This window comes from Lutra lutra, chromosome 2, assembly GCF_902655055.1.
Source record: "Lutra lutra chromosome 2, mLutLut1.2, whole genome shotgun sequence".
In the NCBI taxonomy this organism is placed as follows: domain Eukaryota; kingdom Metazoa; phylum Chordata; class Mammalia; order Carnivora; family Mustelidae; genus Lutra; species Lutra lutra.
This window is the reverse complement of record NC_062279.1, coordinates 121,723,774-121,738,597: the sequence shown is the minus strand read 5'-3', so window position 1 is coordinate 121,738,597 and position 14,824 is coordinate 121,723,774. Positions and strand designations below refer to the sequence as shown.

General features: G+C 36.0%; 1 protein-coding gene across 3 annotated transcripts in view; it reads right to left on the bottom strand.

The window, feature by feature from the left end:
* Positions 1 to 14,824, bottom strand: part of SPATA5 (spermatogenesis associated 5) — a 332,854-nt gene that overhangs the window by 304,236 nt on the left and 13,794 nt on the right. For all 3 annotated transcript variants that reach the window (XM_047718370.1, XM_047718369.1, XM_047718371.1), the window contains exons 7-9: positions 14,710 to 14,766; positions 11,643 to 11,766; positions 9,044 to 9,299 (exon numbers count right to left, since the gene is read on the bottom strand). In XM_047718370.1, the coding sequence (XP_047574326.1) occupies positions 9,044 to 9,299; positions 11,643 to 11,766; positions 14,710 to 14,766 (437 nt within the window). The remainder of the gene's footprint in view (positions 1 to 9,043; positions 9,300 to 11,642; positions 11,767 to 14,709; positions 14,767 to 14,824) is intronic.

Here is a 14,824-nt window from a genome sequence, read left to right as displayed (position 1 = left end):
TTCAAGCAATGGCTAACACATTGGATTAGTGGTAACTAATACAAAATTAAATTCTAATTGCTTCCTCTCTGCAATCTTCTCTCATTTGAGTCACTACTTTCTTTCAGTTCTTTTCCCATCTCCTGACCACTCCCCAGTCTCCTATACTAGATCTTTTCTAACAAGCCAACCACTGAATGGTGGTATTCCCCAGGACCCCTCTACTCTCCTTATCAGCATTCTAAAACCTCCCTGATCACTCACAAACACCCAACACACACAGGTACCATGATTACCAGATACTCTGCAGTACTTGCCTGGGCACTCTGAGCTCTAGGACAGGGTCCAAGTCTTTCTTGTTCACTGAGGCAGCCCCAGCATCCAAAGCAGTCTCTGCCTCAATAAATGAATAAATGTCTGAATTTCACTCACACTAAGTGATTTCATTCATTTCAATGGCTTCAGTCACAACCTAACTGTTGACAACTCCCAAGTTCCTATCTCTAACCAAAATTCTCCTCATCTCCAAAGTCTGCAGTTCAAAGTTCTGAACCTCAGACTATGTAAGAACAAGAAAGGGTGGGGCGTGGAAGACAGACTGGGCAGGAAGCAAGTAACACCACAGTCCAGACAAGAGCAATGGAAACAGTTAAAATTTTTTTTAAAGCTTAAATTCTGAATAAATTTTGAAAATGAAACTGACAGGATTTGACAAAGAATAAAAAAAAACTCTTAGAAATAACTTATTTAGACAGTTTTTTTATTTCTGTGATTGCTTTAATTATGAAGAAAACCTTTCCTCAAGTTTCCTACTTTTATAGCCTTGGCAAGGCAACTTGGAAAAGTTTCCACTAGTGAAGTAAATGTATTACTGAGAGCTTAAACAGAATCAGAACTACCACCTGTTTTTCTTAAACAAACCATTTGGCTCCACTCATTTCAAATGAAGAGCAAAAGTAGTATTAAGATACCCAATTCACTGACAAAAAAAAAAAAGTTATACCTCTTATAAAAAAAAAATCCATAGTATTTATGCAGTGTCATTCATAACATCACAAATAAAACTATCACTACATTTCATAATTACAAAACAGAGGAGAAAATTGTTTCATGAGATTTTACATTGCATAATTACTGCTTATTTACCAAGCTACAATAATGAATAAGGATATGATCCATTATAAAATGCATTACTTAGAGTGATGATCATGATACATTGATTTAATTTTGTTGCTCTACGGCAGGCCTGCAGCAGACTCACATGGGGATGGGGAGAGGGAAGAGACCATGACTCTGCCTATGTATGACATGAAAGCTTCCAAGTTCAGCAAGAAAATCTGTCAGGGAGGACCCCAAAACAAGTCCTATCAAATTATCTACAGTTTCAGGGCGCCTGGGTGGCTCAGTGGGTTAAGCCGCTGCCTTCGGCTCAGGTCATGATCCCAGGTCCTGGGTTTGAGCCCCACATCGGGCTTTCTGCTCAGCGGGAAGCCTGCTTCCTCCTCTCTCTCTGCCTGCCTCTCTGCCTACTTGTGATTTCTCTCTGTCAAATAAATAAATAAAATCTTTAAAAAAAAAAATTATCTACAGTTTGCATTTGTCGCAAACTTTTACTGATACAAATTCAGGGAAAAATTACTTCTCCAGCAAGGTAAAGGACCCTGACAGCTTCCCTAACATCTCCTGTACTAGGATAACCAAGAATACTTCATAAAATACCAGTACTGCCAAAATTCAAATAAGCATCCACCAGAGGAATAAACAAATACACACAAAATATGAATTTTTTTTAAAAGAGAGAAAGTGACAGTATGAGGTTCTATATAAATCATGACTACTGCAGCCATATTACATTTTTAAACCTCATAAGAACTCTTAAAAAAAATATGGTATCCCTGGTTAGCAGGTGAGGAAACAGAATTTTAGAAATTAAATGAGTAGTACATGTAGCATTTGAATCTATAGCTCATAGCTCATCATAAGCTTTCCACAAAACACCATCACTTCCCTGAACTTCACTGAAAAATACTGAATTTTTGCAGAATCAATATTTTAATTCTAACTTAGAAAACAACATTAGCAGAATTCAAAAAATGGTGGAAAATTTTAGAAAAATCCTTTCATAAGAGTTGGACTGTTGCATACTTTGTACATAGTAGATCTTCCATAAATTCCTGTTAAAATAAGCTAGTGAAGGGTGGGAGAGGGGAATAAAAGATAAAAATAACTCAGAATTCTGGTATAAGACAGATCAAATTTTCCACCTCAAAAAAAGTTATGTTATAGTAATTAGATTCAGTATTGTTACCAGTCCTACTTAACGGTAATAATGACAAAATCATTGTTTAACTAAGACTTTTAATTTTTCCTGTATGTGATGCTATCTTATCAAGGCCCAAATATTTGGTATGAACATGTTGAAATGATGTGTAATCAACAAGGATGCTAAAGATAAATTCTTAGAATGTGAAGCAAGTACTTCCTTTCACTGTAAACAAAATGACTGAGTCCACTTCTTAAAGAAATCATGCTCTATTTATATTCACTCTCCTGAAATGGCACAGGCAGCCTTAGAAGGATAAGTTTATAATAAATCCCTATATTTGGAAAACATTGTTGCTAAGCATCTTCTAACATTCAGCAGAGTTTATATAATTCATGTCTCTGCTACATAATTAATATTTCATGTTTTCCAAAAAAGTGTGGTATGCTTATCTATGCTGTTAATTTAAAACATTATAAATTTTGAAGGAATTAATAAAAGGCTATGCAATTAATTAATTAGAAAGGCAGCCAAATCCCATGAAGAATACAAATACAGATATTAAATGTCAGGATGTGTCCAAGTTGAGCTTGTAAACAACTTGTCCACTTGAGATAAAACATTTCAAAATGCAGCTGCTCTTTGCTTAAAAAGGTGAGCTACAAAACATTAGGCTTTTGGACAAGTCACAACATATCACACCACACTTTAGCTCAAAACTTAATGATTAAAAAAAAAATAACATTTGAAAATAACTTTCACACCCAACTCTCAACATTAAACATTATATCTGCTCAGATAAAAGACCCAAGTGTTGAAAGTAACACTACTGTAGTACTTCCAATTTTCACATTCATATGGAAACAAGTTAAAAGATACAGAAAATATTTAGTAACATTGGAATAAAAGATTAGAAAAATTGAGATAAGCACACTGTAGTACCACTCTCACAAACTATGGAATAGATTGTAAACCTTCTAGACTCTGAAAAAGCATGCACAAACAAATATATTTGATAGGGACTTTGATCTTTTGTATTAGTATCCCACAAACAACCATTAGATTGCAAAAACAATGGGAAACATAATCCACTTAGGTTATATGAAATTCTGAATCACTTCAATGTATGCTATTATTAGGCATCTGTATCCCACCCTTTGTTAAAAAGGGCAAGGTTGCTCTGACTAGAAGGCAGTCCAGGAAGAAGGAAAACCATCAGTCAATGCACAAAAAACTCAAAGAACACACAGGTCCACAAATCTTAAGCAAGCAAATGTTCTAGGAAAAACATATGTCTATATTTTTATTTGTATGCTTGTTAATTCTCAACTGTTTGCTTAATTGTGGCTTTTCTATCTTTCAGAATTATTTTTAAGTTTTATTCAGAACCATTATATATATGTACTTCCAAGACAAACCTAAACACTTACTATCCTAGAAGGAGAGTTGATTGACTATAATTCAGAATAGTACATTACTGTCACATAAAAACTCTGGGAAAAACTCAACACCATCAGAGGATGGCAGAGATTTACAGTCTCTAAATTTATCCAGTTATTTAAATCAGTTACAGAGTCTCCAAAAATTAGGGTTAGTGGGCCAAGATCACTGCTTCTCCAAGTACAGCCCCTGCACCTAAAGCACTGGTATCTCCCATAACATAATAGAAATGCAAATTCTTGGGTCCCACCTGGACCTAATGAACCAATAGGATGGGGCCCAGAATTGTGTTTTAACAAGCTCTACAAGTACTTCTTAGGTTTAAACTGGAGAACTACTGGCCTAAACCAGTAATTTAGAAAATTTGCTCACAGGCAACTACAGCTTTGAAATCAGCTGGGAAACATAAATACTGGCTCCAGTTCCCTACTTCCCTTAATTAATATGAAGAGGGAATGTAGCTTCCCAGGTGAACCTGATGTATGACATTTAAGAACCAATGTCCTAAGTTAGTGGCTCTCAAAGTGTGGTCCCCAAACCAACAGCATCATCTGGGAACTTGTCAGGATTCACAAGCAGCAGCCAAGACTGAATCAGCCAACTCTGGGAGGTGGAGCTCACCAAGCAATCTGTTTTACTGAATTCTGCAGGTGATTCTGATACATGATAAAGTCTGAGAACCTCTGCTCCAAATGATCCACCCTGAATTGAGAACATATGAAATGAATGTGGATTTCATGGAGAAGAATAAATAATAGAAAGAGACAGAATTGATTTGTATACTCAGAAATACATCTCCTGGAGCTAGACTACCTCACTGTCCTCACAAATCTGGAAGTTAAAGTGCCTTCCTTCCCAGATATGCCAGTGGACATTCTCAAGCTATAAACACAGCACAACTGGTGAACATTGAAAACACCTCCTGAAAAGCACTGGTTTTAAACAAAATACAAAGTCCACAGTCAGAGCCATGGCTGAGAAATCTTGTCAGTGGAAAGCTAAAAATGGACTGGAATGTTCAAAGAAAAATAGCAGCAGTGATTTAGGATCACAAAACACTAATACCTTATTTACTGCTACCTATAAAGGTAGCAAGAACCACTTGGAGTTGTTTCCTCAGCACAGACAGGGACTTCTGAAGGCAACAGAGGAGAGAGAGAGATGAATCTCACTAGGGGTTTAAAAACAAAACTGATTCAACCCTCAGGTTAATAAACATTTTTATTGCTCTGTAGGGGCAGTGGGGTGGTAATTAGTCTGATAATGTCTCCCAGCTTTCACATGTATTTCTCAGAGCAAATATTTATTGAGCACTTACTACGTGCCAGAAATTATTACTGCTACTTCCAAATGTTAAGATATTATCATGACTCTTTTTTAAAAAATAGTGATTCTAACTTTGTGTATAATTCTAAGGTCAATGTAATGATTGCAACTGCTTCTACTTACCCAAGAAAACTTAACAAGCTTAAAACAACAACAGGCAACAATTCAAACTTCCCTACGTGGTCATTTTAAAAGACAGAGACACATTCCAATTATTTTTTAATTGCCCTTCTAAATTTAAGTAGGATGCAATATTAAGTGCTCAATTCTTTTTATTTATACCTAGGAGACTAGTTCAAATTTACCACAGAGCTGAGTTTATTCTTCCTATGCTCAATATACCCATCATAATATATGGAGATATCTCTGTGTGTTCAATATGTAGGATACACTTATGCCTATTCTATAGAATTTGAAATGTAATTCTTTTTTTTTTTAAACATTTATTTGTCAGAGAACGAGAGAGAGCACGAGCAGGCAGAGCAGCAGAGGGAGAGGAAGAAGCAGACCCCTCCCCCCACCCAGAGTAGGGAGCCCAACTTGGGGCTCGATCCCAGGACCCTGGGATCATGACATGAGCTGAAGGCAGTTGCTTAACGAACTGAGACACCCAGGTATGTCTGGGTGTCTGGAATATAATTCTACTATTTTTAATGTTTATTGAGTTTTAGAGTTCGTTTATCTTTCCTTTTGAGTTGCACTATTACCAAATTTATAATTTACTCATGTAAAGTCTATAGGCAGAAATTATAAAATTGTATCAATGAGAAAATGCAATTTATTTCACAATTGACATGAGTCTGCTTTGTGGCATTTTCTCTAAGAATGCTGTGGGAGAAAGCCCTGACTAGTCACTTAAATTCTTTAGAAAAACAGGTACAAAAGAGAACACAATAAAGGGCAGGAAGGCCAGGTGTATGAAGAAGGTAGCTAATGAGGCCAGATCACATTTAGTAAATAACTTGGGTATTTATTTTCCCCTTTCCTTTTTCTAATCCTTCCTATCCTTTTTTTTTTAATCTCCCCCCTTTCTTTCTCATCCTCCCTTATATCTAGGGAATGTCATACTTACAAGGGCACTTACATATCATCTGCAAAAACCACCTAAATCTACCCATAGAGAAAACTAAGGCTCAAATAAGGCAAAGAACATGTCCAAGGATCACAAGCCTGATTTTAAAAGCAGGTCTGTCCAACTCTACTGTTCCATTTTCTACTACATTCTCTGCTTCTTTAGAAAAATGCCTTGCAAAAAATTCTAGTGCACTGTTCTTTTTTTTTTTTTTTTAAAGATTTTTATTTATTTATTTGACAGAGAGAAATCACAAGTAGGCAGAGAGGCAGGCAGAGAGAGAGAGGAGGAAGCAGGCTCCCTGCTGAGCAGAAAGCCCGATACGGGCTCAAACCCAGGACCTGGGATCATGACCTGAGCCGAAGGCAGCGGCTTAACCCACTGAGCCACCCAGGCGCCCCTCTAGTGCACTGTTCTTAAACTGTATTCTGCTATATATATGGAATGATGCTACATAACACAACATATGTAAGTATTTAAGACAGTATACACAAAACCACATACTTTCTCTACTGGACACTTTAATTATAAGCTAATCTTTTTAAAAACTATGTTCTCATATACCAATTCATTGCTAGACTAGAGGAAAAAAGATCAGTTCAATACTGATAATTTGAAATTACTATTAATATTTATTTACTATTTATATTTGCCAAGTATACCCCAGATACCTACCTACCCATCCATCCATCTATCTTATCTTCAGGGTGGAGGCCCCTCTCCATCCTTACTTCTGATCCTTTCACAACTTTTTCAAGTAATATAAGAGAGTAAAGGGTAGAATCTCTCAACTTTTCTTGTTATCCTCCTAAAGATCTTGGGGGTACTACAGTGCCCACGAAAGTAGATGGCTTATATACATCTGGTATGTAAATTTACATTATCACATTTCCCCTTAATGTCTTAGGACAAAATTTATGGACATACTTACCTTTGAAATAAAAAATTAAATCAAAAAAGCCTTCCACCACTTTGACAAAAATTTCTTTTAGGATTTAATTCTGATGCAGAGCATAGATTTGGATTAAGTTTAAATCCTAGCTCTGCCTCCTACCTCTGCGAGACCTCTCCAGAGTCTATCTGATACTTATATCACAGGGTTGGTGTGAGGATCAGTGGAAAAAATGTTTACCCTTTCCCACATTCTCACCCCCCTCATTCTGCATGTAGAGCTTTTTTTAAGCTTCTTCTTAGATATGGCTATTTCTGAATAACCATAGCATTTCCTTTCCCCATAGAGAAAGTCACTGCATTCTCCATAGTTTTATGAGTACATATTTCACTGTGTAAGTAGTTATTCACAAATCTCTTTCCTTCATTAGACTGTATGTTTCTGAACAGCAAGAATCCCAGAGTCTTCCAGAGTGCATGAAATATATGAGAAAGTAAGAAAAATGTCTGATAAAGGATACTAAAGAATGACTCCTAGGCCAAAATGCACCAAAAATTTTTTTTTACCTTGTAATCTACATAACCTATGGTTTCCCCCATCTGTGAATCCTCTAACATGGAAATTGTGATAATGGTCAAAAAGAATAAAACAAAATTGATTTTCTCCACCAAGAGTAAGATATTCAAAGAACCCTAAACCTCTGGTGCCTGGGTGGCTCAGTTGGTTAAGCAACTGCCTTCAGCTCAGGTCATGATCCTGGAGTCCCAGGATGGAGTGCCACGTCAGGTTCCCTGCTCAGCACGGGGAGTCTGCTTCTCCCTCTGGTCCTCCCCAACCCCCACCGTGCTCTCTTTCTCTCTCAAATAAATAAATAAAATCTTTAAAAAAAAAAAAAAAAGAAGAACCCTAAATATCCCTTCCAGGTTTTCTTTCCCAACCTGTTTTTTGTTCTATATTCTCTTCTCTGCATGTATTGAGCCAGATTAGAAAGATGAAAGGACTAAAGGAAGGGTTTTTAAAGCCTACTATATTAACTATGAATCCATAATCTGGAAGAAGTTACCATATTTCTATACTAAATCTCTAAAATAACTAAAGCTCCAACTCAAAAATTCCATTTCTCCCATTACCTAAAGGGGCTAAACTTTTTTAAAACTTAACCTTTTGAAAATGCTGGATAGGTCACAAACGGAAACAACAGAACACAACAACTGAAAAAAATTCCTTCTGAAGTATAAAAGGACCTAGAAATATATACCCAAGGGAATAAATTTAAGGAACCTAGGATTACCGGCAAACCAGGTTTGCTTTGTATATGCCCAGCCTTTAGAGGTTACCATAAAATAAACACATTCTCTTAGGACCAAAAAACAAACAAATGAAAACAAAAACAACAATCAGATATTTTTTTCAATAAATACTTATTTGCCTGATGAAATATTTCAATAGCTTATAAAAACTGTCCTGATTTTTCATGGGCACAACATTTTTCATGGTTAAAATTACTCTGAAAAATTACAAAAATGTTAAAAGATCTTAAGGGCTTCCAAAGCAAAGACAGTTCATGCCATAGTGACGTTCTTAAAGTCCAAGAGTCAACTCACAGCCCTTATACACTTTCAGACTTAAACATCACTATCACATACTCTGCAGCATAGAATTCTTAGATTTTGCTAAGTACTTTTTCAGCACTTCAAAAAATACAAAGCTGCTCCTTTAACAAAATTCTGATCCACCTGTAGGCTCTCCTCCCTAATTTCCACAGCACAGTATCAATAAATAGTCATTGTCGATACTGCCATTAATGCATCTGATGATATATGTGCATGTGTGTGTCTGTGTGTACTTAGGAAAAGTGTGAAAGGAGGTGTGCTATTATAGTGGTTACCTTCAGGAGGTATGAGTGATTTTTATTTCTCTTTTTATAGTTTTCTGAATTATCTAGTTTTCAATAAATACATATTTTATGATTAGAAAAAATATCAGCTATTTCCATTAAGAAATAAGCATGCAAATAAACCAGATTTATGAAGCCCATCAATACAGACTCACAGTAGCAAAGCACTCTCACCTGCTTCATTACACAAGGCTTTCAAGTCTGCTCCAACGTACCCATGAGCACCATTTGCCAGCTGTAACAGTTCAGATTCAGTGAGCAAATGGGGTACCCTTTGAAGCAGTTTCTGGAGAATATCTAGCCGATCTGCAGCATTAGGAACTCCAATCTCAATCTCTTTATCAAATCGTCCAGGTCTTCGAAGTGCAGCATCTAAGGCATGAGGGCGATTTGTGGCCCCAAGGACCAACACTTGTCCTTCACTTCCTTCCTTACAAAATAAAATGAGAATAAATTACACATTCATCTAAAAGCAATATATACATACATGTATATTACCATGTATATATACCTAAAAGGTATATGTTTTTGTGTATGTGTGTGTGCATGTACATATATATATATATAGGCACTGGCTATATAAACAAGATTCTAAGTGTCCAGGCTGTTAAGTCTTATACTTCACAGTTTAATTACTCATCCCCCATTTGTCTAAGTCCAGCCTAAATACTCCCTCACCTAGAAAGTTTTCCACTACATACCTTTCCAACTATAAGTGATGTCTCTCCCGTTTTTGGTATCTAAATGTCACCATTTTCATAATATCTTACCATATAGTTGTTTTACTTTAAGTTGTCCTTTTCCCCTACTTGAAGGCAAAGACAATGACCTGCATATTATTCAAATAGAACAAGGCTCTATTACACAGTTGTTTAAAAAATATTATTCACATGTGGACTGTACTTTTTTTATTCTGATAAATGTTTAAATTTCTAGAAATATAGACAACGATGGAACCAACACCTGAGCATCAGTCATCCTTGAATACATATGGATTTTTCACATAGGAATGACATTTGGAACAAGTTATAAAGAACTATGATAATAATCAGCCATCTGTGAAAGTTATCCGACATTTTATCCTGATGACCCATGTATAATCTCACAGGGACAAACTTAACTGACACGTGATTCAAAGTAAGGAAACTCAAACCTATTCACTTATACTGGCTGTGCTAACAGAAAATGCATGGATTACAAAAAATCTGTAAGTTATGAATTTAGAATCAATGGCCCTTAAGCATTTTCATACTAACATCCCTGTCACATGCTTCCAGTCCTGCCCACAGGCAAAACCACCAGTACACCGCAGACCTATCCCAGCAGTAGAGAAAGAGGCAGCAATTAATAGCCTCCAAAATAAAGCCTTCCATCTGATCTCATATTCACCAGAACTCTTCTAATTATAATACAGCTCTCCATGCATATTTGCCTTCAAGGTGGAAAGAGTCATCCATAAACTAAGATATCTGATTCACTTAATGATTCTACATCTTATTGTAAATGGACAAACTGGCATCCCAATTTATGTATGTCTCTTGTTAGTGTTGTTACGGAGGTGCAGTCCTCAGAGCCCTGCCACCCCCAAGATACTAGCATCACTGAAGTCTCCAATTTTTAAGGGCTGAGAACCAAACCTGGGACATAATCACACCAAATTATTGCACCAAGACTGAGAACCAGGTGGTCATCCAGCCTCCCTCAGGGTATCAACTCTTCTGTTACACTTAAAATTGTAACACATGTTGGGGCATCTGGATGGCTCAGTCAGTTGAGTGTCCAACTCTTGACTGTGGCTCAGGTCATGATCTCATGCGTTGTGGATCTGAGCCCTACGCTGGGCTCCATGCTCAGTGGGGAGTCTACTTAACATTGTTCTCTCTCCCTCTCACCCTGCCCCTCCCCCTGCCTGCGCACATGTGCTCACGAGCACCTGTGCGTGCTCTCTAAAATAAATAATTTTTAAAAACTGTAACACACGTTAACAAATAATGGAGACTTAAAACCCAACCTTCACATTATTTTCACATGTTTAGTTTCTACCAATAGGTAGTAAAAATCAGAAAGTTTCAACTGTCCAGTTGTTTAATGTTCAAAAAGAGGGTTTGGGACTACATGAGTTCTAAAATTTCTTTTGGTTCTAACCTGACTCCAAAAAATGAGTTATTTACAATCCAGAATAAGAAATGTATTCTGGTAAATGGCTGTCAGGGGTCTGAGAGAATTTTTCTTCATTCCTGTCATACTCCTATGGATCTTCCTTTCATAATCAGCACATAGTTTTTATTAACATGCAAATGTATCCTTATCAGAGAATCAGGTAACATGGGTAGATTCTTTATAAACGTTGTACAAACATATTTTCCATTATTCTCACTCATTTCTTTCACTTGTCCAACTTAAAGCCTTAAAAGAATCCATTTTTACGTGTGTATATAAAACTTAAGAAATTTCTTATTGATCTGATCCTTAATGATTTTTGTTTCAGGTTTTTAAGTTAATACGATAACTACCAAAAAAAAAAAATCCATCATTGCATATTATTATTTTATATGCTAGAAAAACGTGGCAGTATATCCTCCTAGAAGTTACTAAGATATCTGCTGAAGAAGATTATTTTATGGGTCTTTCCTTTAGTTTTTATGGTTAATATTATTCCCTACCCTAGAATACCCCAAAACTCAGACATATTTAATAGCTTTTGCTACTACATACATATATTATTAGAAGCCAACCTTTTCTTACACAGAGTCGATACTGGTGCTATACTTACTGAACCAATACCATCCATCAATGTTAACAGTGATGCTACCACTCTCTTTTCCACTTCATTCTGAGCCCCTTCTCTTTTAGGACAAAGTGCATCCAGCTCATCAATAAAAATAATTGATGGGTGCCTAAAAACAAACAAGTAAAATAAATTCTTTAAAATACACCTGATTTTTAAATTTGATTTATTGCATTTCAGTTGAAACTGAATATGTTTAATTTTTTAATTGAAATGCACATGCAAAAGAATGAAACTTAATCATATACAAAAATAAATCTAGGGGTGCCTGGGTGGCTCAGTCAGTTAAGCAGCTGCCTTCGGCTCAGGTCTGATCCCAGGATCCTGGGATCAAGCTCCACATCGGGCTCTCTGCTCAGTGGAGAGCCTGCTTCTCCCTCTCCCTCTCCCTGCTGCTCTGCCTACTTGTACACTATCTCTCTGTCAAATAAATAAATGAAATCTTTAAAAAAAAAAAATCTAAAATGGATTTAAAAACTAAATGTGAGACCTGAAACTATAAAAATCCTAGAAGAGAGCACAGGGAGTAATTTCTTTGATATCAGCCATAGAAACATTTTTCTAGATATGTTTCCTGATGCAAGGGAAATAAAAGCAAAAATAAACTATTGGGACTACATCAAATAAAAAGCTCCTGCAGAGCAAAGGAAACAAACAACAAAATTAATGGAAGAAGATACTTGCAAATGACATATCCAGTAAGAGTTACTACCCAAAATGTATAAAGAACTGATAACACCTCAACACCCAAAAAGCAAACAATCCAACTGAATGGACAGAAACATGAACAGGCATTTCTCCAAAGAAGATATACAGATGACTAACAGGCAACATGCAAAGAAGCCCAACATCACTTAACAGGAAAATGCAAATCAAAACTACAATGAGCTATCACCCCACAGCTGTCAGAATGGCTAAAATCAAAAACACATAAAACAAGTGTAGTTGAGGATGTGGAGGAAGAGCAACCCTCATGCACTGTTGGTCAGAATGCAAACTGGTGCAGCTACTAAGAAAGTTCCTCAGAAAGTTAAAAATAAAACTACCCTACAACCCAGCAATCACACTACTGGGTATTTACCCAAAAAACACAAAAACACTAATTCAAAGGGATATGTGCCCCCCTGTGTTTATAGCAGCATTATTTACAACAGCCAAATTAGGAAAGCAGCCCAGGTGTCCATCAACTGATAACTGAATAAAGAAGATACAGTATATATACACAATGGAGTATTATTCAACCACAAAAAGAATGAAAGCTTGCCATTTGCAGTAACATGGATGGAGCTAGAAAGTATAACCCTAAGTGAAATAAGTAACAGACAAAAACCATATGATTATCTGTTGGATTTAAGAAATAAAACAAATGAAAAAAAAAAAAGAAATAAAACAAATGAGCAAAGGGGAAAAAAAGAGAGAGAGAGAAACCAAAAGTCAGACTCTTAACTATAGAGAACAAACTGATGGTTAGCAGAGGGAAGGGTGAAATAGATGACTATTAATCCCTATTAATCCCTTAATAGGGATTAAGGAGGGCAATTGTCATGAGGAGCACAGGGTGACACACAGAATTGTTGAATCACTGTTGTACACCTGCAACTAATACAACACTGTAAATAATACTGGAATTAAAATAAAAACTTAATTTAAAAAAAAGAAATCCAATGTATCAAAATCAGGACTCACTTAATAATATTAAAGACAAAGGCAACAGGATGTTAAACTGAAAAACCTTACATTAATTCTAGCCCAAATTATTAATTCATCACATTCTAGCACATCTGAACAATAAAAAGCAGAGTACTAAGAATAGTCTACTGCTCATGAGATAAGTCTATGCCCAAACAGAGCTTGCCCTCTAATGCCCAGTAAATTGTTATGACTGCATCAATTCAGAATCTGAGGCCAGAAATGTTCCCTGGAGCAGATGTAAAGTCCAAGTTACAGAAATTCCAAATGTGCTCTCTCTCCTTTTTTTTTTTTTTTTTTTGGTATATTAAAAAAAGAACTTTCAAAGTGATCAGTTCTCCCATAAAAGATGTGCATTCTCTCACAAAAGAGAGATTCAACTGCAAGGAACAAAACAACAATGAAAACACACTACACAATACAGTATACCACTGGGTCTCAAATTTTCAGTATTGGGACTACAAACCTTATAAGGGACTACCTTATTTCATATACGATCTCTGGGAAAAAACAACTTTAAAAATCAAAGTTCTTTGGGGGCGCCTGGGTGGTTTGGTCAGTTGAGAGTCTGTCTTCAGCTCAGATAATGATCCCTCCTGGGATTGAGCCTTGTGTCAGGCTCTCGGCTCAGTGGAGAGCCTGCTTCTCCCTCTGCCCCTTTTCTTCCCCCTACACTTGTGTTCTCTTGCTCTCTCTCTCTCACGTGCTCTTGCTCTATCGCAAATAAATAAATAAAATCTTAAAAAAAATAGTTCTTTTGATGAGAGCAGAATTATGCTAGTTAATGCTAGTTATGCCAAAACAATGGCAAAGACATAGCCTTATTATGAATAATATATTAGACCAAGTTATAGGCCACATTCTTATACTCACTGCAATGTAATATGGTAGCCTAAACTGAGGAATAATCAATAAAAATTGTTTTTAAAGAGCAAAAGATTTGTCCCTTTGAAGCAAACTATAATTTAAGAAAAAAGCATAAAGGGATACTATAATACAATCTACTAAAGTAACTAGATAAACTGAATATCCTAAAGTACCATAGGTACTCTAAAGAAAGAACATCAGAAATGCATATCTGAAGTAAAATCATATGATTTACCATACAACAGTGTCTTAATTCTCCTACTTCAGGTAATTCAATAACTCACTGATCAAACTTTACAAAACAATATTAGATAAAAATAGATGAAATACAACTTCATTAGATTTACAGTCATTTCTAAAGCTATCATTATTATTTTTGTAGTGTTCTTTCATGTTTCATATAACGTGTTAGTAACTCTACTTAAACATAGCCTTGACTACTAATTACAAATTAGTTACTAATTAGATTACTAATTACAAATCTACATGTAAATACCGCAGAGTGGCTTCAGCAAATATCTGACGTAACCTTGCTTCTGTCTCCCCATAGAACCTGTAACAAATAAAATGCATTTAAGAATCAACGCTTAATGTTTTTAAAGTTTCGTCTA